Source organism: Saccostrea cucullata, unplaced genomic scaffold (assembly GCF_032062105.1).
Source record: "Saccostrea cucullata isolate Sc308-1 unplaced genomic scaffold, CSIRO_AGI_Scuc_v1 ctg708, whole genome shotgun sequence".
NCBI classification, from domain to species: domain Eukaryota; kingdom Metazoa; phylum Mollusca; class Bivalvia; order Ostreida; family Ostreidae; genus Saccostrea; species Saccostrea cuccullata.
The window spans coordinates 148,318-171,380 of record NW_026927674.1 but is presented as its reverse complement, the minus strand read 5'-3'; the positions used below and the strand labels follow the sequence as shown (position 1 = coordinate 171,380).

At 33.9% G+C, this 23,063-nt stretch overlaps 2 protein-coding genes across 2 annotated transcripts; one reads left to right on the top strand and one right to left on the bottom strand.

Moving 5' to 3' along the window:
* The first annotated feature begins 2,891 nt into the window (after positions 1-2,891).
* Positions 2,892-3,566, top strand: LOC134275161 (uncharacterized). The gene has a single exon (XM_062757401.1). It carries the CDS (start codon positions 2,892-2,894, stop codon positions 3,564-3,566), a length of 675 nt encoding a protein of 224 aa, XP_062613385.1.
* A 4,263-nt stretch (positions 3,567-7,829) lies between these two features.
* Positions 7,830-15,640, bottom strand: LOC134275164 (uncharacterized). The gene is made up of 5 exons (XM_062757403.1): positions 15,432-15,640; positions 13,533-14,101; positions 11,917-12,014; positions 10,027-11,244; positions 7,830-9,464 (listed from the first exon to the last, which is right to left on the bottom strand). The coding sequence occupies exons 2-5, from the start codon at positions 13,906-13,908 to the stop codon at positions 8,784-8,786; spliced, it is 2,373 nt and encodes a 790-aa protein (XP_062613387.1). The 5' UTR covers positions 13,909-14,101; positions 15,432-15,640; the 3' UTR covers positions 7,830-8,783.
* Positions 15,641-23,063: the final 7,423 nt, after the last annotated feature.

The following is a 23,063-nucleotide window of genomic DNA, read 5'->3' as shown; positions in this document are numbered from 1 at the left end:
TTGGAATGGAAGCCCATAAGGAATAGAATGATTAGCGCAAGATTAAGGGGCAAGCACATCAACACCAAATTAATACAAACGAAAGACAGTAGCGATGAAGACAAGGATAAGTTCTATAGTCAGCTACAGGCAGAGACAGAGAAAAAAGACAACAACGACTATGAAAGAGTCATGGGAAAACAGGGGGTTGGCACCAGTAACGATAGTGGTGAAAAACTGGTGGAGTTCAACCTAGTAATAGGAGGAACCCTCTTTACACACCCTGATACCCACAAGCTATCCTGGAACTCACCAAATGGAAGAGAAAAGGAACCAGATTGACCATTTGATGATCAATGGCATGTGGAGACGCTCTCTGTCAGATGTTAGGGTCAAGCGGAGTGCAGACGTTGGCAGCGACCATCCCCTGCATGGTGACAGCACTCATTAAAATCAAACTGAAAAAAAGCTTAAATAAGACTTAATACTCAAACACGTTTCGACATACAGAGACTGAGGGACAACATCGTGAAAGTTGCCTTCATCAACAAATTAAGAAATAGATTTCAGATCTTAAGCTTACAAGATACGATGAAGGTGAGGAGAACAATGTGGACAACACTTGAGTGACCCAACTATACACTGAAAGCAGCAAAAAGAAACTAGGCTATCGCAAAAGAAAAACCAACAAAGACTGGATCTGGCAGGAGACTCCAATTGCTATATGAGAGAGAAAGGAAATTAAGGGGGAACCTATGTCCGAAAAGTCTTTGTGTAAAATTTTCAAAACTTTGACATTTCTTCGCTGACCACTTGCTTTTAATTTTTAGGTATTGAAAACAATACCTTTATGTGCTTATTTGTACACAGGAGCACGTGCAAAATCAATGTGAAATGCTAAAAATAGATAATTTTCAGACATTCTTGTTTTACTCCAAATATGCGCTAAAAAGAACCAAAAATGACAAATCAAAATCGAAATCAACACGTATTTAATTTATATGACTTGTATCTTTAAAATGAAGGCAAATTCATTGTAATTCATCTTGCATGAAAAATTATAAAAGAGCACAATGTAAGTATCACCCCGTTTTTCTTGTCGTATTTTTTTACAATTCCGACATGCATAACAGGTAATATCTTAAAAAGACTTTGTGTGAAATTGTTGTAATTAATATTTTTTGAAAGAAGTCACCCCTCTTTTTAATTTAACAAAGAAAAAAAGTATACCTTTATGATATAATAAACGAGAAATATGACGTTTTCTTTTATTTTCGTTCTCTTCTGTCATAAACATTGACCTTTCTGCACTAAAAAAAAAGGTAAGTTAGCACTGACAAACATCTGAATATAAAATTATTTTGCAAAAAACGAGTATTTTGTTTTGATAAGAAATAATTTAAACAGATAAACTCTTTTCTCCTTCATTCTAATCATTCTGACCCCCCCCCCCTTTCCCCGTCAACAACCAACACCTAATAGAACCTAGGATTGACATAATAGGTCAATAAAATATACATACACTATAAATCAATAAACTATAGGTACAAGCACATTTCTTAATTTTTTTTTAGTTTTATCCAGAAAATACAATTAACGGTAAGCATAAAATTAAACATATTTCCCTGATTAATATAAAGCCGCTGTCTTTGCTGAAATTTATCTTATAATTTTTGCATTTTTATATCAGCATATCATGGAGATATTTCTTCACAACTGAAATTGCTATGAATTATCAACCAAAGGAAGAGAATTCTGATATTAAAAATCTCCATAAATCAAATAAAACTGTTATAATGAAAAAACTGTGTACGTTATTGATTAATAACAATATTATGTCTATAATCACAGTTGCAAAAGTCAGCGGGAAAAAAAACAAACGTCGCTATTGTGACGTCACATAACGCTGCTTTGACGTAGAACGACATAGGCCCCCCTTAAGGAAAAGATGCTGCAAACCAAGTCCCATAGACTGCATGAGAGGCAAGAGGAGCTGTATAGTGAGGTCAACAAGAGAGTTAAGAGGCTTGCACGACGTGACATGGGAGAGGCCATGGATCAACTTGCAGCTAAAGCAGAGAAAGCAGCAATGCAGGCAGAGCAAGGGAGAATATTTAAGATCACGAAACAAGTGTGTGGCAAATTTATTGGAAACACAGGAGGACCTATCAAAGACAAACTGGTACAATACTACCATCAGAAAAAGAACGAGATGGACTGAACACTTCTGAATCGGCCATCACCCGATGAAGCAGTTGTCGTACCAGGAGCCACATATAATCTGGACATCAACACTGACCCACCAACTAAGGAGGAGATAATGAATGCAGTCAAGACTCTTAAGAACGGAAGTCGCCAGGACGGGACAATCTTGAGGAAAGAACAAGCTGGGTTTAGGACGCATAAAGGATGTACTGACCAGATCCTTGCATTCCGCAACATCATAGAGCAGTGCACAGAGTGGCAGAGACAACTGTATGTAAACTTCGTGGACTTTAAGAAGGCATTTGACAGTATACACCGAAATATAGCCTTTGGAGCATCCTACACCATTATGGTATTCCATCTAAAATGGTCCATCTGATAAAGAGCTTTTATAACAACTTCAAATGCTCAGTAGGACACAATAACACCTTCGTCGATGTTAAAACTGGAATCAGACAAGGATGCGTAATGTTTGCAGTGCTGTTCAACCTGGTCATCGATTGGGTCATGCGGAAGACAACAGAAGACTCTCCAAGGGGGATTCACTGGGGCCTGTCTTCAACACTGGAGGATTTGGACTTTGTTGATGACCTTACTCTACTGTCTCACTGACTCACACACACCAGCATATCCAAGAGAAGACCAAAAGGTTGCAAAAATACGTACAGCAAGTGAGACTACGCATCAATACAAAGTAGACAGAGACAATGACACATAATGTGGAAATGTCTGCCCCTTTTAAGGTCAATGGCAAGGAACCACGTCAGACAGATAACTTTATTTACCTGGGTAGTATCATTACACCAGAGGGCGGCACAAAGGAGGAAATACACAGCAGACTGGGCAAAGCCAGGAGAGTATTTAGGGAAATGAATAACACCTGGAGGTCTGCACAGTACAGCACCAGCACCAAGCTGAAGCTTTACCAGAGCTGTGTTGTGTCAACTCTCCTTTATAGATCGGAGTGCTGGAGAATAACGGAGACAGATCTTGGCAAGCTACGATCCTTCCATACCACCTGCCGAATGCTCAGGATTTTCTTGCCTGAGAAGATAACAAACGAAGACCTGCTGAGGAGATGCAAACAAGAGGACATGGGTACCATCATAACCAAGCACCGATGGAGGTGGATTGGACATGTTCTCCGAAAAGACCCCCAGTCAACAGCTAGAGCAGCACTACATTGGACACCAGAGGACAAAAGAAAGAGGGGTAGGCCTAGAACATCATGGCGAAGGACAGTAGAAGGCGAGATGAAGGCAATGAACCAGACCTGGGGATCGTTGACAAGGCTAGCCCAGGTCAGGCAAGGGTGGAGGAAGTTTGTTGCTGCCCTACACACCATACGGTGTAAAGGAAGAAGAAGAAGAAGAAGAAGATGATGATGATGATGAAATGCAATCTAAGCTCCAAGGTAAGGAGAACAACAATGTTTTCCAAATAAAGGACTTGTATCAATAAACAGGCACGTAGCAAAAAAAAAGGGGGGGGGAGGGGCTTTCCTTTTTTTCTCAACATAATTTTTACTATTGAAAATGTTCATTGAAGTTCAGCCCCCGTTAACATTACGGTAAATTAAGTAAGTAGGATTTTCGAGTTTGGGCAAAGTTTTTTATTTAATTTGGCTTGTCAACTTTTCCAGGGAAGTAAAAGAAAAACATTTATCTGGGCCTCCCCTGCCCACTTTCAAAAACGATGCTACGTACCTGATAATATACGGAAGCCCGTTGGTGCCACGTACGAAAAATATTTCATCTGGCGGTCGCTACTTAAGGTTCATAAGCCCTCTGTTCACTCATATGAAATGTTGCTTGAACCTGAATGACTTTCCAAGAGAAGTGTACATGTATTTTATAGCACAATACTGACAATTATAGCATAGGTTGCGGGGCAAAATTGGACAAAAAAGACACTTCAACTTGGCAAATGTACAAAGGAATAATAGACATTTATGTCATTAAGGTCTTCCGTCTTCTTTTTATCGAAAACGGTTTAGGATATGAACTGGAGACTTCTTGGAGATGATAGATAATGACTTTGTGGTTTGCAGAATCGCCTTTTCGTGCGTCGTCAGCACTTCCGGTTTCTGCCGGAAGCATATTTAAAAAATGCAATTTTTCAATTTTTTTGTTTTTCAATATTTTTCTTCGTTGCTTTCAATCTAAATAGAGACTCATTTGCAAATGCGTTATATGTAATTTCATTTAGAGTCGAAAAAGGCAATCTCGAGATATTAGCATTTGAAAATTTGAAGCGGTGTTTTCAATGGCCGAATGGTTAGCTCGTTGGATTTTCACGCGGGCGACCCGGGTTCACTTTTTCTGCTCGATTTTTCGTTTTTTATATCAGAATCGGACGGAAGACCTCTCGTTGCTCGCAACGAGTTTCACATCTAGTTTATTATTATCATTATTCTTTTTTTGACAAAATTTTGTGCAGGCGATTTCTCGAAAACTATTCAGCTGTTTTTCATGACACTTTCACAAAATATGTGTCATTATATGAAGCTGTTACATCCGAAGAGAAATTTGGAAAAATCGCTCTTGGTGCCAAGTTATGGACAATTTCCTGATTTTAAAATTCGATTTTGTCGCCCCTTTTTGTCGAAAATGGCTAAGGATATGATATGGAGACTTATTGGAGATGATAGATAATGACTTTCTGGTTTGCAGAATCACCTTTTCGTGCGTCGTCAGTACTTCCGGTTGTTATGAGGTGCAAATTAAAAAAAATCGTATTTTCTAACTTTTTTGTTTTTCAGTATTTTTCATTTATTTTGGTATGTTATTAGAAACTCTCCTTATAATGCTTACTATATAATTTGTTTGAATGTTAATAAATCTAAAGTCTAGATATTAGCATTCAAAAATCTGAAGCGGGTTCAAAATGGCGGTTGTCTCAGTCAACGCCGACATTTCGCAATAGGGGTTTACGGAGTCAGTCGAGCGTTTGCTTTAACTAAATTAACATAATGATAAATGAAATGTAAAGGACTACTTGGATTGTCACGTCGTAGTTACGTTGCAGTTCTGTGTCAAACTAACGTCTTCTATAATTGGTTTTGGCTGGTTTACAAAGTAAAAAAAGAAGACTTAATGTTCAAATGAAATTCGATACATAATATCTTTTGTGGATCACGGAAAAACAGATCTTAAACCAGACTTATAAGTAATATTTTCTCAAAAAAGAATATCAATTAATATTGTCAGTATATATCTTAACCACTCGTTTTTTTCTATGCACACTTGTGTCATATTTAACTAATAAATAATACAAAAATAAGAAAACGATTTTTTTTAAATATCGCTTCATGGAGTTTATTTGAGCATTCTTGTCTCAAAGACCTGATTCAAGTTATTGAGCATAAATGATATCTGATTCCTTGACCGTCGTAGGGCTAGCCATGTTTTTTGGCAAACCATTTCAACCTTTTTCGATTAACTAATTGGGATAGTTCACTTTGGGGATAAACAGGGAATTGAAAAAAAAAATCATAACCGTTTCACCGCTTTAGTGTTAACATGCATATATACAATATGGAATTTGTAAAATGTGTTAAATATACTGTCTAAACCTCAAATCTTATGCTATAAGAACGTTCTTTTTTAAATTTCATTGAAAGTATCACACCTATTTAATAGAACATTCCAAAGAAAAGGCGCGAAGATTAATTCGTGGCGTTTGGCGCTAATAGTGACTCGCCTCTCATAATTTTAAAAGAAAGGCACTGTTTCGTTAGTATATACAAGTAGATATTAATATTCTTGTCTCAAAGATAGATTTAAGTTATTGAACATAAATGGTATCTGATTCCTTGGCCGTCTTAGGGCGACACATGTTTTTCGGCGAAACATTTCAACCTTTTCATGAAAGTTTAACTAAAAGGGAGAGTTCAGTATGGGGATAAACAGAAAATTTTTAAAAGTAAAAAAAATTATAGCAGTTTCGCTGATTTGGTGTTACTTATCTATTTATGCATAGAATTTGTAAAAGTGTTGAAAACAATTACTTTACCTTGAAATTTTAGCTATCAGAACGTTCTTTTTTTATTTCCATTGAAGCTATCACACCTATTTAATAGGACATTGTCAAAGCCCCCCCCCCCCCTTCACACGATATCAACGGTTTGTAAAGATCTATGCATTGTACCTCTAATGATACAACACCGCTTAATGGTAGAAATACTGTATCATTAAGCGTTGAAATGCAGCACTTAATGTCATAAATTATTGCATTAATAGTTTACTTTCTGAATCGTTTAATGATATAATTCTTTCTTTAAGCGGCGATTTAGCGTTAGCCATTGAGAATGTCAATCATTAATGCAATGATTTTTTAAAATAAGCGTTGCATTGCAAGAGATATTTTCATCATTAAGCGGTATTGTATCATTAAAGGTTGCTACAATGCAGTGGTGCACGTGTGGCAGAAGATGAGTCAATCTTCTTTTCAGGGGTACAACAGTAAAGGATGTCTTGCAGTAATTAGAGCGAGTGGTGACCTTACTCCATAGAGGTTATTAGTCCCCTACCGGTGAAACCGGAGGTGACTAAAGGTTTCCTCTGCGTCTGTCCGTCCGTCACCTGATCTACTCAGCAGAAGTGTTCTATGTTTTTCCTGCTCTCAATTTTGGGTGATTCAATTTTGAATTAGATCAACGTTGTTATAGTGACAATCCAGTCACACGCTTGTATAGGTAGAGCTAAAAATGTTTGTTTCTAATGACCAAGGTAAGATTTATTGAAACTGGGCATTTAACAAAGTATAAAGTAACAAACTGAAGAAAATACAAATAGATAGCAAATCGACAAAAAAGCTTAATTAGATTATCAAAGCTGATGATAATTTAAAACGAGAGGCCCATGGGCCACATCTTTCACCTGAGCATTTTGGCTAGGGAAAAAGAAGTTAAAGGGAAGAGGGTATAATTTGCTCTATATATTTCTATGTAAAACTTTGGTCGGCCATTGTGACCCAGCTCAACCCCCAGGGGTCGTGATTTGAACAAACTTGAATCTACACTACCTGAAGATGTTTCCCTATAAGTTTCATCTTTCCAGGCAAAGTGGTTCTAGAGAAGAATTAAAGATTTTTAAAACATTTCACGAAATTTTCACTTTTCTGAATTATTTCCCTTTGAATGAAGGCGTGGCCCTTCAGTTGAGCAAACTTGAATTCCCTTCACCCAAGGATACTTTTTAGCAAGTTGAGTTGAAATTGGCCCAGTGGTTCTAGAGAAGAATTAAAGATTTTTAAAACATGTCACAAAATTTTCACTTTTCTGAATTATCTCCCCTTGAATGAAGGCGTGGCCCTTCAGTTGAGCAAACTTGAATTCCCTTCACCCAAGGATGCTTTGTGGCAAGTTTGGTTGAAATTGGCCCAGTGGTTCTGGAGAAGAAGTCGAAAATGTGAAAGGTTTACAGACAGAAAGACGGACTCCGGACAAAATGTGATCAGAAAGCTTAGGCGAGCTAAAAAAAGTGTAATTACAAAGTATATGTTGAAAAATAAAATGCATAAAATAATACACAGCATGACAAACACAAGATATAACTCAGATAAAAGTAAATATTTTGCCTCCAAATAATAATGTTTTTTTTTAATATTAGATACATTTCATTACGAAATATGTTGAATACTATATAGAATAAGGATATGGAAATAACGAACAGTATTCAATCTCAACGTCCATTAAACAAATATACAAAACAAGAGCAGAGCAAACACGGACCTCCGAAACATCAGAGGTGGGATCAGGTGCCATGGAGGAGTGAGCATCCCCTGCTGACCGGTCACACCCGCCGTGTGCTCATTGTCATAATCAGGAAATAACGGAAAAAATCCGTAGTCAATTCAGTGTATAAATAATGGACTAACAATTGGTATGAAAAACGTCAGTCAGCATTTCATTCAATGATAAATTGTATTTGCTGACAAGGTCATTGTATCGACCATAAAATTTACGAAATGATGACTTTAAACGAGACTGTTGATATTCTTGTTTCATCAACTTGCTTGTCAATAATTTACCTCGTTTAAGAAATTGTTCATACGTAGAGCATGCTCTTGCGTATCGAATCAATAGAAGTATCATAAAATATATCCAGCATTAACGAATCTTCATAAGGTTATTGGCAGGATTCGATATTTCAATTTATAACCTGAATACCGGGGTAAGACATTCGACAACTTCTCGCATATCTGACATAAATTCTTGCATATTTGACATGACATTCTTCAACATAACATGTTGTTCCTTGTAAACCTTTTCTATGATCTCTGAAGTAGCGTCTTCATCTTTTAAAGTTAGTTTATAAATGCTATTAAGGTTATTCATGTATTTCTTCGCAATGAAGGGTTCAAGGCAGATATCAGAGATCAGCGACCAAGTGTTATTAAATTTTGTCTGAGGGGTAGAGTCTGAGCTCACGTGCTCCTATTAATCTATTTCTCTCGATATCATCACCCACTGTCACCCCTTCTCCCCATCCTCCTTTGTTGGCTTAGGGATCAACAGGTGTTATAAATATTATTTACTAGTCCTGCAAACATTCTCTGAGTGAAAATCATTATTTCTTAAAACATGCCTCCAGTCTTCAATTTCGTTTTAATGCCATCATTATAGACTTTAATTCTTGAACATCTGACAAGGATGTCCTTAACAGTTCATGTTGTCTGTGTTGATCCTTGACAAACTTTTCTATGATAGCTTTAATTGCATCTTCACCTTCTTCTTTTAAAGTCAGTTTATAAATGCTATTCAGGGTATCGAAGTATTTCTTCCCAGTGAAGGTTTCCATTCTTTGGCAGATATCAGACATCGTCGTCCAGGTGTCATCGAATTCTGTCTGAGGGGTGGAGGCTGAACTCATATGTGCAGTCAAGCTGTTTCGGATGGACCTTATTCTCTCGATATCATCGCCCACTGTCACCTCTCCTGCTGCTGGCTCTTCTCCCCATTTTCCTTTTGTTGGCTTAGGGATTCTTGAACAAATGTTTCGGATTAATGCGTATGTTAAAGAAATATCAAAGTTTTTATATCCTGAAAGCCTTGCATCTAGCAAGAGTTGTTCTTGCTCTGGGCGCAATCTTTTGTAAACTGGTGATGCTTTAGCTTTCTTTTCAATATCGGATGGAGGCACTTCCATCTCTAGTATATCTCTGTATGCCTGGTTTAACACATCAGTGGTTGCCATTCCAAGTTTTGCAAATCTAGATCGTCCCTCAAGGTCATGCCCACCAGAGGCCACTGGAGATCGAGAAACACTCATTTTCGTCTGAAATAAAGTTAATCTTTATTGAACAAGTTAAGCTAGCAAATACGTAGGAAAGTAAATAATATCAAATTTCGTGCATACTCTTTGAAACAGATTAAGTCTGTGAAATGTTTTTTTTTTCAATAAGAATAAAATTAATGCTGTCCTGATGCTGCTTTTAGCTTAATGTCAAGATCTGGTGAATGAAAGATGCCTACATATTTATCAAATTTAAGAAATAAATTTCTTCAATGATGCTTTATAATTTTAGCTTAATTAAAATTCCATAACAGATCTAGCACCACAAAATCTGTCAAAAGTCATTTACTAGATTTTGACCTTAAAGGGAATCCACATTCTACACTTTCATCAAATCAACTAACCGGTATTTTAGATGAAATCTCAACAGTTCTCGATCAAAGCAATACATCTAGATAAAAGAAATGATCGAAATATGTTTCTCCAATACACAGTTGTCTGGATAACATTTTAGCAACAGGATGAAAGACAAACAGTTGATTCGACATATCCTGTCAAATATTTTTTGAGGGATACTAGTATATTATTGATAAATGATATTTACCTTTTCCCAGAAACTCAAAGTCTTTTGTATATTGATCACGTGTTTCTTCTGAAGTCGACATTTGCACTGTATTTCTTTATCACCTTTAATTTTAGAGAGATCACCTGCAAGGGTGAAAGATAGATCTTCCTCATTACAAATAATATTTTGACATTTGAATCCTTTGTGGAATACTTTTGTGCCAATAAATGTTTCTGTCAGTTTTTCTATGGCTTTTTCAATGGATTCTCCAATTTCAATTGAAACCTCATTGTATATAGTCAGTGGTGTGATTCTCAATACTTGCAACTGGATATCGTCGTTAGATATGCCTATAACAACAGTGTGTTCACAGTGATCAAACACTGCTGCTGTTTGATAAAGACTTAATTCATTGTCTTCGTCTTTCGAAATATTCCATCTTAGAAAACTCATGCAGTATGCTACCAGTCTGTAGAACACAAACATAGCAAAAGAAGTGAACCGAAAGCATAAAATGGAGGAGGATTCCCATTTTTCTTCACTAAAGTCGGCTTTAAATTGCTTTTTGTTCATACACGGGACATACCATGACATGTCGCCCTCTGATACAGCCTCAAAAGACTCCAAAGGTACCAACATTTGAAGTTTCTCCATGTAAGACATAATTTCACTTTTGTGTTGCAGGTACGAGGGTTCATCTTTCCATAGAGCATCTATCACTTTATCTTTAAGTTCCCCTGTTTTGTTGAAGGATTTCCATGTTGTTATGTATCTTGTTTTGCAGTCTTTATTAATATGGCTTTCATCAGCAATAATTTTACTGAAAGCTTTAGCAAACCACTGAATGTCCAGTACTGCATATTCCCTCAATTCCGAATCGAGAAAATACAAAAGGAGACCATTGTCATGGAAACACTTTAAAAACGTAGACATTTCCTCATCAATTTTAATTTGGTATTCAACAGGAAGGGTTAAATTAAGCCTCCAAATTTCTGAAAGGGACAAAACCTTCCAGCCTCCTTCAAACAATAGCTGTTCCATCACAGCCCACGAAGACGGGACTTCTGTGTGTGTTTTGAGCTCATCTGTAAAAAGTTCAACTATGGACTTTTTCATTGATTCCAACTTTATCTTTGTATTGCTGTTTAGTTCAACCAGACCCACAGCATAATCCCGATCATTCAGAGACTCACTTAACCAATCTCTGTCCTCTTCTGGTACAGCATTCCAGAAGTCTTCAAAGTACTTCTCGATTTCCTGAAGAGGTCAATAAATTTTCAAGAACCATTGACATTAATAAACAACCATCAACTATGCTCATAATTTGAAACTTTAGAATTTTATATATTGTTCAGTATTACATACATGATACATGTCCAAGTATGAACAAAAGTAAAAAATAAAATAATGGTGATATTTATACAAAATTACACTTTAATTTTGGAATCTGTAATACAGATATATTGTACATATGCTATTCATTGTATATATGAAGCTTTGAATTGATCACACTGTATAAATGAGTAGTAAACTTAAGCATTTAGTTTCTTTCAACAAATAACTAAAGTAAATGCATTGTAATGTATTATGTAATGCATAGGAAATCTGTCTTAAAATCTGGTACATAGCCTTTGAATTCCAAATACCGGTAACTCTAGTACTTCGCCTCGGAAAATTGGCTTGCTTTTGGTAATTTGAATGTTACTGACTCCTTAATGATATTGTTTAACTGTATACATTGTCCGCAGCGTACTTATAAGTAATCTCCAGAAAAACTCAATCAACTCCAAATCAACTGTGTCGAATATTGTGTAATTTTATTTTGAATATAAAGTGAAATACTAGACAATCAAATCAATTTATTTTTAACTGTTTTACATCACGTTTGTCTGGACGGCGATAAACTTTATGGAAAGAAATCATACTTACATCTGTCGATTTTCTTTCTGTATGTGTGACAACAAGAAACACTGGCGCTTTTTTGCCTCCAAATGTTTTAATTGAATTAATCCAATACTTCAGGTAATCTGAAGAACAAAAAACGCACGAAAATCTGGATAAAATTAGAAAACTTATCAAACTATAACTCTTTTCTTTGTGCTTTAAGAATTTAAAAGACAATGCAAAGATAACGTGATCAATGGCATAATATTTATAAGCAATAAAAATTGCGAAAAGGGCAGAAATGGACGTGGGTGCCTGCATGTGATGAGTAAGCACACCTGCATTCAACCCTGTGTATTGATCTTGCACACATACGACTCAATTTTTAAAATTCAATTTAAAAAGGGCCTAATATCTAACATGAAAAATATCAGCAAAGAAAGCAAAGAAATGTCACCCAAAGAAAACAAACTGTAATTGGTAATAAGGTCAATATAATGACCAAAGAATCTTCAACATGCGGGTGAACAGTTACATCGACTCTAAACCTTTGTTTTAGTTGTACACTTAAAAAACTTTATCGTTATATTTGAACTGGCATAATTAAGAGCTGGCATTTGTAAGAGGTTCATGTATTTTTTCTTGTTTATTTTAATACCAATATTGAAATTAAAATGAAACAAAAAAATACATTGAAAAAATGAACTTAAATTTTAGAGCGACATTCCGTTCACATTGGATAAAAGAATTAAAATTTTGCGCAATTATTTTCTTAGAATTCTTTGTTTGAATCATGTGCAAATTCAATATCAGGGCATATAGAAACACAAAAGATGTTAAAATATGTTTAGCGGTAAAGTAAGAAATTTACTGTGTGTTTGTTACATTGTAATGTAAAACAAATTACGTTTTAAATATATTTTCAACAAAACCAGACTAGTAGATTTTAGGGTTTCCAGAGATAGAAAATGGTAACTAGGTTACCCGAGACGCGATCAGAACGATGATGTACGATTGCAAATTCACACTCCGGTTAGTTTAATTTAAAGTGTGTATTTTTAATCCATTTTTTGCAGTAAAAAATGATTGGTTTGCATTTTCAAATATATCTACTGTGTAAGAAGGCAAATTCTCGCAGTAAAGTAAAAGTTTAGTTGTGTAATCTAAAGATGCAGCATTCATTCAATTTTGATCTTTAAAAAACGTTAAAGAATAAAATGTACATATGTAAAACCAAAATAAGCTACTGACGAGTTTTCTTTGTTATGCATTAGCAAAGTTTACATGTAGGTCAATCTGTTGACTTTGTAAATAAAATGAATCACATCAAAGATGTAAATTTTTACATCCTTGAAATATAGATAATTGACACAACTCTAAGGGGCCCTTGTAATATGAAAAAAAAAAATATTTTCGATGTTAGCCCCGGCCTTACCTCAGGGTATATAATTTTAAAGAAAATTGCGTAATATATTTTTGAAATCGATCAGAAATCTTATGATCTGAGTAAGAAAGCTAAAAATATGCAGTTTACATTGCTTTATAACAGCGCAATAATCTGTCAATTGAAGTTGTTATAGGTCTTATAAACCAGTTATTCTGCATGCCAGATTTTGTGGTTCTCATCGTCATCATTATAAGCATTAGCTTAAATATATTACCTCTATAAGTCCACACAGAGAAGATTGATCCTTCTTGGTTATCTTTCTCTTTACTCACAACATCTTCAAACTTCTTAGTCATGTCCAAGACAAGGATGAAGAAGGCCTTTGGTGTTACGTAAATTTGGTGACAGGCATAATACGCTAACTGGTCAGCAAAATCAAGAATGCTAACAGTTGGTAAGTTCTCTTTTTCAGGCAAGATTTTCTGGAAAATTTCCTCCTTCAAAATCGCTTGTGCTTCTGGGAGGACATCACCGTTTGTTATCTCTTCTGTATTTTCTTCTTCTCTGCTTTCAATTGGAGTTGTAGATAACTCAACATCCCTTTCTTTATTTTTTATTTCTTCTATGATCCACTTCCGTGCCTTTAACATAACTAGACAACTCTACATTCTTTGAGTTATCTCTTGCTGTGAAATCAATTTTTTCAGAGTCTCGATCAGATTTTTTTCTGTCCCAATTTGTCCCTGTTTTTATTTTAATCAGAAATATCAACAGAATTGCTTGGTTTCAGATCTGCAGCGTTTATCCTGATAACGGTTTTCAATGGTGAGTCATCATCAGCCACTGTCAAAAAGGAAACTTATCTAATGAATAAATTATATTGAATTACATATCAATTTGGTCAAAACACGTCATTTAATTTGGGAGGATTAACTACAACTTTTCACTGACTGTTTTATATCATGTATCTGATTACGTATCACTTTTTATCAAGAATAATTTTTAAAAAGTTTAAAATTCTATTACTGTCAATCCTAATAGACATGGTAAATAAAACAAAAAGACTTTTTATATGCTAAATAAGCAAAGTAAATTTTTTAAGTCTAATAAATGAACTTATCATTCAAGGGCCCATCAAAATAATCAACATTTATTGATGTTGTTAAAAAAGAAATCTCTAAATCAAAGTCTACAAATTCCTAAAAAAAAGTAATTTTACATTTGCAACATTAACAGATATGGGATCAGGATCCATAATGAACTGAACATCCCCTGCCGACCTGTTACACCTGACGTGTTCTCCATTTCAAGATCAAGCCATAACGGTATAATCCGTCGACAAAATAAATAATGGCCTAACAATTAGTATGATGAATTTATGCATTTATGAAGATTGTCTGACAAAGTCATCGTATCGACCATAGAACTTTCGAAATGATGATTTTAAACTAATTTGCGGATATTCTTGTTTTATCAACTTGTTTGTCAATAATTTACCTCGTTTTAGAAATTGTTCATGCGAAGAGCATGCTCTTGCGTATCGAATCAACAGAGAGAAACAAACCCTGTATGCAACTGACAAAGGTATATCATGCCAAATGTAAGGCCTCTGCAAGATAGTTTTTTTTTTTAAAGAAACTTTGAATACCGACGAAGAGACGGGGATCGCTAAGCTGAATAGATATTGTGAATGTTTTTTTTATCTTTTCTGCTTGAATAAAATATTTATTATGTCCACTTTAATAAATTTACAGGATACTATGATCATTTCCTCCGTTCCTGACTGTTATTTAATTTGAAAATGAACAATTTTTTCCCTTACAAATAACCCATTTAATACCTGAAATCTAAAATATAGTACCGTATAAGTTGACATTTTAGCTCGACACAAATGCAGTGAATTGCCATCAAAAATCAGTATTTTATTTTTAGCTAGAAGTAACTTGAGCGATTTTGAAATGCTCACTAAAGAAGCTATTACAATCAAAATTTAATATTAGTGATATCTAATTTTATCAATCTCAACACCCTCGCTTCATTTTTTTCCTTATATTGTACCTGATATTAACACTTGTGCATATAAAACAGTTTTTAATGAAAAGAAAATTGAATTTGCTAAGAATAAGTAAAATAGATCAATATGTCCATAAACAAGTATCATCAATAATATTACCTTCTAAAATTCCATCTCTAACACTGAAAAGATGTTCATGGACTTCCAGTTCCCTGGTGGACTTTGTATATTCCCCGATATTTTGACTTTGCCCTCTTCATCTCTTCAGAAACGTTGTTATTCCAGCCTCAGCACATCCAACAAGTATTCCTCTGGCATAGAAAAACAGTTGTCTTGTTCCTCCTCAGAAACTTCTTCAATTCATCGATAGTTTCAAATACCAGTATATATTAGGAACTCAATTCTCAAAATCTTTATAATTATCTCCTTTCCATGCATACGAAATCTCTTTGCTCTAAATTTCTGCAATATACTTTTGTTTAACAATGCTCACATGATTAGCATAGTTATGACATATGGTAATGAAATATAATAAATTAATCCTAAATACTGATTCAAAAATTAAATGTTTACTTCCTCACTCTATACCCCCCCCCCCCCCCCGAAGTTAAAAAACATTGCTTCTTGGTCAATGATCTCATCAAATGGATTTTATGCTTACAATATAATCACAGAAGTTTTTAATTTTTGAATTACATAAAATCTCTATTCATTGAAAATTAAAAAAAAAAATGATGTTAGGGATAAAAATGACAAAAAACCTCAATGAATTTGTCAATTAATTGTAATAGAGATTCAAATCAAAAAGTTCTGCTTCCTTAAACTTAGGGGTCTTTTGTCTTTGGAATAAAAATAAATATTGTCTTTGGGATGAAAATGAATATTGTTAATTCATAAAATGTCGACATTAACAAGTGTTGAATTGAAGTCCACAGCAAGCGGCTTTTTGTATATAAATGGTGTAATTTTTATGAGCATTTAAATTATATGTTTATATATTTTCCTTGATTACTAGTACTTATTTCATATCTAAAGCTATCTTTCTTAATCAAATAAAATCTGTTTTATAATGCGGGGTTATCTTTTTATTTGTTAATCCGGAGTTACTTTTCCTTTATTCCTCACTTCTTATGTTTATTTCCTTTGTGTGACCAACACAAGGAGGCTCATGCCTGTTTTTCTTTATTTTTGACTAATGCTGCCACACACTTTAAGTGCACCTGTGTTGTTTATGTTTATTATATACACGAATATTTTTTTTTACTATTTATAGAGTTTTTGTATACAATGTGTGCAATTTGTTTACAAAGAATATCTTTTGTAATGTATTGAAAGCATGGAACACTGTTGTTTTCATAGTCTAACATAACAATACTGTTGGTTTTTAACATTTTCAATGGAAACCCCTTTGTGTCAACACTTTATATTTTGGATTTTATAGTGAATCTGTTTTTATATTCTTCTTTTAAATTTTTTTAATTTACAGCTTATTTACAATTGCTTTACACAGTTTATGCATATATATTGATAGGATAGTATTTATCATAAGGATATGGAAATAACGAACAGTATTCAATCTCAACGTCCATTAAACAAATATACAAAACAAGAGCAGAGCAAACACGGACCTCCGAAACATCAGAGGTGGGATCAGGTGCCATGGAGGAGTGAGCATCCCCTGCCGACCGGTCACACCCGCCGTGTGCTCATTGTCATAATCAGGAAATAACGGAAAAAATCCGTAGTCATTTCAGTGTATAAATAATGGACTAACAATTGGTATGAAAAACGTCAGTCAGCATTTCATTCAATGATAAATTGTATTTGCTGACAAGGTCATTGTATCGACCATAGAATTTACGAAATGATGACTTTAAACGAGACTGTTGATATTCTTGTTTCATCAACTTGCTTGTCAATAATTTACCTCGTTTAAGAAATTGTTCATACGTAGAGCATGCTCTTGCGTATCGAATCAACTGAGATATAAATACTCCGTATGCAGGTGATGAAGGTATATTGCTGCATAAGTAAGGAAAGTTGACGATAGAAAAGTTAAAGTCATCACGTTTATCATATAGCTTGGTTGTTAGATTACCATTTGTGTCTTTTTCAAGTAAAATATCCAAGTATGAAGCAGATGTGTTGGACTCTGTGGTATCTTTTATCTCAAGCTCACCAGGATATATCGTGTCGACGTAGGAATGGAAATTATCATTATTAATTGACAATACGTCGTCGATATATCTAAATGTCGAGTTGAAGGCCACAGCAAGTGTTTTTTTCTTCTCACGCAAAAGATTTTGCATAAATTCTGCTTCATATGAATATAAAAATAAGTCTGCTAATAACGGAGCGCAATTTGTACCCATGGGAATGCACAATCATGTAATTCTTTTGTTTTCTTCTGTTTCATCATTTCTTTCCGTTAAGGATGTAACCCGAAAAAAACGTGCATTAAACTTTTCAAATGCTTCTATTTTTCTGAAAGTGTAATATCCAAGGAATAATTTAAAAACAAGAAAAGTGTATGTTAGTGTTCATCTCGGAGAGATTCAACCCTTCGAACATAGGCCAAAATGGAGCATGGGGAATTTCATTAAAAATACTGTTAGACCATAAAATGCCCCCATAAACTTATAAATACAATCCATTTAAACTTAATTTTGCTTAGATTTACTTGAAAGTATTGCAAAGTTGATTTTTTAATCAAAATATGAGCAAATAAATACCATTTAAATAAATTGTGTCCAAAAATATTGTTCACCTTAGTCAATTTTTTCCCTATAAAATTGCTCGAAAAACCAAAGAAAAACATATTTCTATAATTAAACTTTTTAAGAAAATTGTTGTACAGTTTCTTTAGGTATAATGGTTCCTATTCATAGCATGAATAGTAGGGGTTAGTGCACATATAAGAAAGTTTTGATATTTTTTATATCCCCATCCCCCTTTTTTCTTTTTCAGCATTTCTTGGGGGAAAAACGTTTTTTACGCAGCAAATTATGCATTTCTTTTCACAAAATATCGAAAAAAGTGTGAAAATGTAAAATAAAAAAAATGCAATTTCAATTTTAAAAGCTTTAATGAACATATAATAAACATACAATCAATAAAATTTCAAAACAATATAATTTAAAAGCAATTTTAGTGCAAATAGTGACTTTGACCTTTGTGTAAATACCCTTCAATTTCATAAAGCTTCTGGTTATCAAACTGACTGTTCTCAGTTTAAAAATTCAGAAACACATTATGAATCTTAAAATGTAATATTTGGCCATTTTCTGAAATAAAAAAAGGATGGACAGGTATTTGATGAACAGCGATTCTAAAGATATACATAAAGATCAATTTATGACAAAGAAAAAAGTTCATGTTCTGAAGAAAAAGTTTTATTTAGTATAATTAGTTTCTACCACTTCCATTCTATGTCAATAAAACAAAAAGAAAGGAACTTAAAATAGCAATCAAAAGTCTCTGATGAGAGTGGGTCTCTACTGGTGTGTAACTTAGCATCATATTGACATGAGTTTCTGAGTATACATGGAAGTGGTACTGTATACAGGGTTAATTTTGCCCCGTGTAATTTTCACCCTTTAACACATGCAATACAAATTTGTTCCATTTTAAATTCGCCAAGTCCCAGTTCTGCTTAAGAATTGATACTGTGTTGTTTAAATTTGCGCCATTTTAAATTTGACCGCTTGTGACAAGGGGGAAAAGACTATTGTGACGTCACGGTAACGCACCTTTCTCCATGTATATTTCTACGCGTTAGTATATACGAAAATGATTTTCAAATCAATTTCACAGTTGGCTTAGTAGAAAAACACAGCGAATGTAAATATTGTTATTTGTTTTTAATTATAGAAAGGTACCATGAACTTTATATTTAATAAGGAGAGGAAGTAGTGTCTTACTATGGCGAATGTATTGTATCGAAATGGACTTTTTCATGTTCGAGTTAATTAAATAAAGTAATGGAACCTTCTATGGTGTGTTTGTATTATATCTTCGGTTAAATCCGGTAACATCGATGGTAATCTGTTACGATACCACACAACCAACCTCAGTTGTGGACTCCGGACGCTACAGTGTCGTCAGACGTCTGTATTTAAGGGTATAATCAAAATTGGCTTAGTATGCTGGTAAATCAGTGATCAGCTGATTGTGACGTGACAAATATATGAATCCCGAACCCGAACTATTTTATAAAGCCTTTATCACTACACATTTTCCAACAGTTAGGCCAATTTGACACAACAAAGATGTGCAGGATTTCATAAATATGGAATTTTAATGATGTGATGGAAAAATGCCAAACTGCAGTCTCCTAAACTTGAAGCAAAGCTCCGTCCAAATGCGTTTAATGGAAAGTTCCATCCATGCAGTTAATTTAAAGACACATTTAAGGTTTGGATAAATGTGTAAGTACAATGTATTAGGCATGTATTTATGTAACTATAGTGATTATTTGGCAAATGCTTACATCATTAAAATAAACTTGCCTTATCCCCATGTAATATAAATCAAGGAAATGTTTTTAACTGTTTAATAATGTTTAAGGTTATTTCTTGCAATTCAGTATTTCTAGCGTAGAAAAAAAATAGTTGTAGAAACATTTGTAAATTATGGTGTGTGTTTACCTATTATTAAGTGTGAATCATAGTTCTTTTCTAGTATTTATTGACCACCTCACGGCCCTTGTTATAGCAATTTATAGTTTATAGGTATGTTGCAGTCCTGTACTGTGGGAACCAGAGAAGGGCCGTAGCTCTCCCGTACATTTTCCGACATATAGAAACCTTTATGTTGTATGATTATGACAATGAGCACACGGCGGGTGTGACCGGTCAGCAGGGGATGCTCACTCCTCCATGGCACCTGATCCCACCTCTGATGTTTCGGAGGTCCGTGTTTGCTCTGCTCTTGTTTTGTATATTTGTTTAATGGACGTTGAGATTGAATACTGTTCGTTATTTCCATATCCTTATTGTACATGTATCCCCTTTTTTATTTGGTCTGATATTTTTTTCACTCTTAAACATATATTTTTTATATGCCCCCCCCCCCAAAGGGATTGCCATGGGTTGGTGTGATTTTCGTTTTACGAAAAAATAATGCATGTAGTAGCAAATGTTACATGTTTGTTTTATCTAGGGATTTTAAAATATTTCTCTCTTATTTTTGTCTTATTTTTTCTTAACAGATTTTAAAGTGTTGACTGACACACAGTTTGCATCTACGGCTACATCACTCTACAGTATATGATGATTCTATGAGATATGAGCCTGTTTGTTAACATGGTGGCCAACGACCATATCATTAGGTTTTAAATCAAATTTAATAATCAATATCGTGACTTATTTGTTCATTGAGTGATGATTACATGAATACATAATATTGAAAATCGGCTCAAGAAGCATTGGAATTAATGTTTAGAGCATATTCATTAATTATTATGTTGGGACAAGACGATGAATTGCAATTATTTAGTGAGACAACGCCGAAAATGAGATTTACATCAAACAGTGTTGTGTAAATAACTCCGAATCTATTTTCAGGAGAAGTACTGAGAACTGTACAGACAAAGTGGATTAGAAATCAAGAGTACAACATTTTGATAATGCAGTAAGATTCTTCACAAAATTAATAATTTTTATCGATCTATTTTTGAAAGTACATTTTATTTTATTTTACATTTCTGCTAATTCTTCTCTAAAATTTTAAAATAATTGCATGTGTATTTTACACATTCATAATGAGACATTTCAACATGTTTAAGTTAAATTAGATTGGGATAAAACGATAAACCGTAACCTCAATGCCTGTATTGGACCTTGAGAGAGTCATCCAATACCATCACTGGAGCTTGAGAGAGTCAGCCAATGCCTGTATTGGAGGTTGAGAGAGTCAGTCAATACCCGTATTGACTCTCAAGAGAGTCGCAAAATGCCTGCATTGGAGATTGAGAGAGTCAGTTAATGACTGCACTGGACCTTAAAGGTACTTAGACACAGATTTGAAGTTCATATTTTCTCTATTTTTCTCTATAATATTACGACTTATATATTTTAATAGCATTTCATTCAAAAATTAATTAAAAATCTTACTTCATTCAAAAGTTATTTAAACTTTAAATTTTTTGGCGGGTTTGATTGACACATCCTTGCACTTTCACAAATTTTAACTTTATTTATAATCCTTAGGAAAAGTGGCAATCTTGTTGTGTATTAATGAGAAATATTAAAACTTAAATCCAGAAAAATAACTTTATTGAGAGTAGAAATGTTAGAAAGCAAAACTCCTTTACAAGTATATTCATTCCGAACCAAGAAATGCGTACAGAGTTTAGCAAATCGAGCACACTCGTGTTATGTACACAGTTTTTGTAAACAGGGCAAGAGCCTTGTTTTTGTTTTGTATTTACGATTCACCGGGTGCGTTGAATCGCCAAAGTCTGTTCACCACAACCGCACGGACTGACAATAAATTGTGTGTTTGTTTTGCTTTCGAACATGTCTACTCTGAATTTTTTGGATTTTAGTATTAACATTTTTCATTAATATACAAAAAGATTGCCACTTTTCCTAAGGATTAAGAATAAAGTTAAAATTTGTGAAAGTACAAGGATGTGCCAATCAAACCCGCCAAAAAATTTAAAGTTTTCATAACTGTTAAATGAAATAAGATTTTTAATTAATTTTTGTGTGAAATGCTATTAAAATATATAAGTCGTAATATTATAGAGAAAAATAGAGAAAATATCAACTTCAAATCTGTGTCTAAGTACCTTTAAGAGAGCCTTGTAAGGCCCGAATGACGACAGGTAGATAGAGGGAGAAAGAAAAGATTCACTTTGCCTGCATTGGCACTTTTGATAGTCGTGCAACCTGCATTGCCCAACGATAACACAAGAAATTGTGATGAAATTATGGCATTGGTTAAATAACATCCGTTTCTGCATTGCACGTTAATTCACTTTTTTAGATTTAAAATAAATTTTGTATTCCTTTAACGTCAACTTACATTAGTCAAATACATTTAGAGCAAGTTCGATTGCATATGTGATTAAGGTAAAACACAAATCAGAATGACATAAAAATTGCAAGAAATGGAATGGACATCATGTCATTGTTCCAATAAATACTTTCGTCATATAATTTTGGAAATAAGTGAATAAAACCATACCGTTTATTTCGGACTTATTATGTAATCATAAACATCATAAACAACTTTATAATAAATCTTTTAAATTACATTCACTCTGGTAATAGAAAATGTCTTTCCAAATTGCCCAAAACTTCAAACTTAAAGAAAAATTAATTTAGACAAATAAAAATTTGTTGAAACTCCATTACATGTATTAGTAACCTCTGTCTGCAATATTACTTTTCAAAAATGTTTAAGAGACGTATTTCTAAAATCCTTCGTCTAACTTGTAGAGTAAACCTCTATGTTTAAATTTATACAGACCATTAGTGAAGATCTCAAAAATCTCTGTAATCTTGGAAAATATAGTTTTAAAGCTTTTGAAATAAGAAACAGTCAATAATTAATCTGTATGTCAAATGTAAACATAACTTGCATTTTATACATTTGAAAATCTTAAAGCACAGTTGTATAATCCCTGTCATGCAATATCATTGTTACTTTTTTGCATATATATTTGTGAAGGTAAGGTTGTCTGTTTCTTTTGAGTTAAGATTTAAGAATACTAAAATTCTGTACCCTTGACAATCCAACTGCATGTATATAGAACCATACAGAAGAAAATCAGAGCAGCAAACT